The sequence below is a fragment of the Austrofundulus limnaeus genome, unplaced genomic scaffold (assembly GCF_001266775.1).
Source record: "Austrofundulus limnaeus strain Quisiro unplaced genomic scaffold, Austrofundulus_limnaeus-1.0 Scaffold1195, whole genome shotgun sequence".
Classification (NCBI taxonomy): domain Eukaryota; kingdom Metazoa; phylum Chordata; class Actinopteri; order Cyprinodontiformes; family Rivulidae; genus Austrofundulus; species Austrofundulus limnaeus.
This window is the reverse complement of record NW_013953597.1, coordinates 97727-99531: the sequence shown is the minus strand read 5'-3', so window position 1 is coordinate 99531 and position 1805 is coordinate 97727. Positions and strand designations below refer to the sequence as shown.

The 1805-nt window shown below is 47.6% G+C and overlaps 1 protein-coding gene across 1 annotated transcript in view; it reads right to left on the bottom strand.

Moving 5' to 3' along the window:
• Positions 1-771: 771 nt before the first annotated feature.
• The window catches only part of LOC106534512 (muscarinic acetylcholine receptor M4), a gene marked incomplete at its 3' end in the record, with an annotated part of 35983 nt that continues 34949 nt past the window's right edge, over positions 772-1805 (bottom strand). The window contains 2 exon segments of the mRNA XM_014031167.1: positions 772-973; positions 1041-1186. Of these exon segments, the coding sequence (XP_013886621.1) occupies positions 772-973; positions 1041-1186 (348 nt within the window).

The following is a 1805-nucleotide window of genomic DNA, read 5'->3' as shown; positions in this document are numbered from 1 at the left end:
TCTTTGAAGAAACGCCTACTTAGTGACTGCAGAGACCCCTTCTCAACAGGGGGTCCAGGTCTGGTCTCAAGCTGGTACTTCTGGCTGACAAGTGGTTTGTCAACCAGATGTGGGCCAGGTCCAGCAAGGATGGTGCTGTGTTTATGATGGTGGGCCACATCTGGCCCGGTCATGGTTTGATTTATGTGGTGCTGGTCTGAGCATGGGTCACCTCTGGCCAAACACATCTGGGCCACCACAGGGCCATTATTCTTTGCAGTATCTGGGCTGAGTGTGGGCCAGAACTGGACCAGACAAACTTTGATCTGTCTAGTTTGGGTCTAGTTCGAGGACCCCGGTGTTCTTGTTTCAGTTTTTGACCCTCACCCTACACCTGGGTCCAGATCTGAGATTCTCCATGAGGAAGTGGTCACAGATCATGAGTGGAGACATTTGGCTCACAGGACCTGTTCTTAATGAGGATCAGGACCAAAGGACTGAGATTCTGGATCCATGGTCCGGAATTGAGGTCCAGGTGGAGCAGAACTTAGACAGATCAGATCCATCTGGAGGGGTTGGTTTACGTGGATCAGGTGGATCCTTCTGATGGAGTCAGGTCAGGGGAGGGTTTACAGAGCTCTGCTGGACCGGGACCTCATTGGGATCCCCCAGGAGAAGGTCTCTTAGGGATCTGGATCCTCTTTTTATCGTTTATGGGTTTAAACCAAACTCAGTTGTTGTTGACGAGTGAATAATCACAATAAACAATAAGCTGAGAGGTGAGCTCGGTACCTGGGTCAGTCTGGGACTGGGGTGCACTGCAGGTTCTGGGTCAACAGGTTTGGGGTCCTCCACCCGTCCATTCTTCACAGACTCCAGGGCTGTGGTGGTGGAGTCCATGCTGAGCTTGGGGGTGGACCGTGGACTGGCCTGAGGACTGGTCTCGTTGTTGTTGTTCTGCTTGATCAGGTGGGTCTTCAACAGGCCCGGAGTCCTGCGGGACAAGAAGCGGGTCATTTGTAGAACTGTTGGAGGACTGAAACCCAGCAGGCAGGTCTTACTTCTTGTCCTTCTTCTCAGGTTTGTGTTTGGAGACTCGGCTCCTGGAGGCCAGAGAGATGTTGACGTATAGAACCGTCATGATGACCACCGGCAGGTAGAAGGCAGCGATGGCCGTCCCAAAGGTCACCGCAGGGTTGGACAGGAACTGAGAACAGAGGGGGACGGACAGAGGGGGACGGACAGAGGGGGACGTTAGAGACACTGCGTTTCAGGCAGGAAAGATGAAGTTTTCTGTAAAATAAAACAGTGAAAGTGGAAAACTAAAGGCATTCAGAAAATTAAAGRTCTATATGCTGATGGCATATTGCTTACTTTCAATCAATTATGTATTACGTATTTAATACCCCCAAAACATTTTTTTAAATACTTGCAATTGAAAAACTATATGTCATCAAAATTGAAACGAATAGAGGACATTCCACCCTTAACAAAAACAGAAGAGGTGTGTGTTGGGGATTTAAAAGGGAAAGGTTTTCTTTCTGTGTTCTATAATTTGTTGATGCGTTCCTCTAAGGACTCAGCAATAGATAAGTTAGAAGCTTGGAGAAAAGACACTCTCGCAGATATAGATGAGGAAGACTGGAATCAGGCCTGCTTAAAAGCACAAAAACAAACGATAAACACACGATTTCAACTTCTGCAATATAAATGGCTTATGAGAACCTATTTAACACCAGTTTGGCTTCATCATATGTCCAGCGACATTCCAGATACATGCGATAAATGCTTATTTGAAAAAGGAACCCTTTTCCATTGTCTGTGGG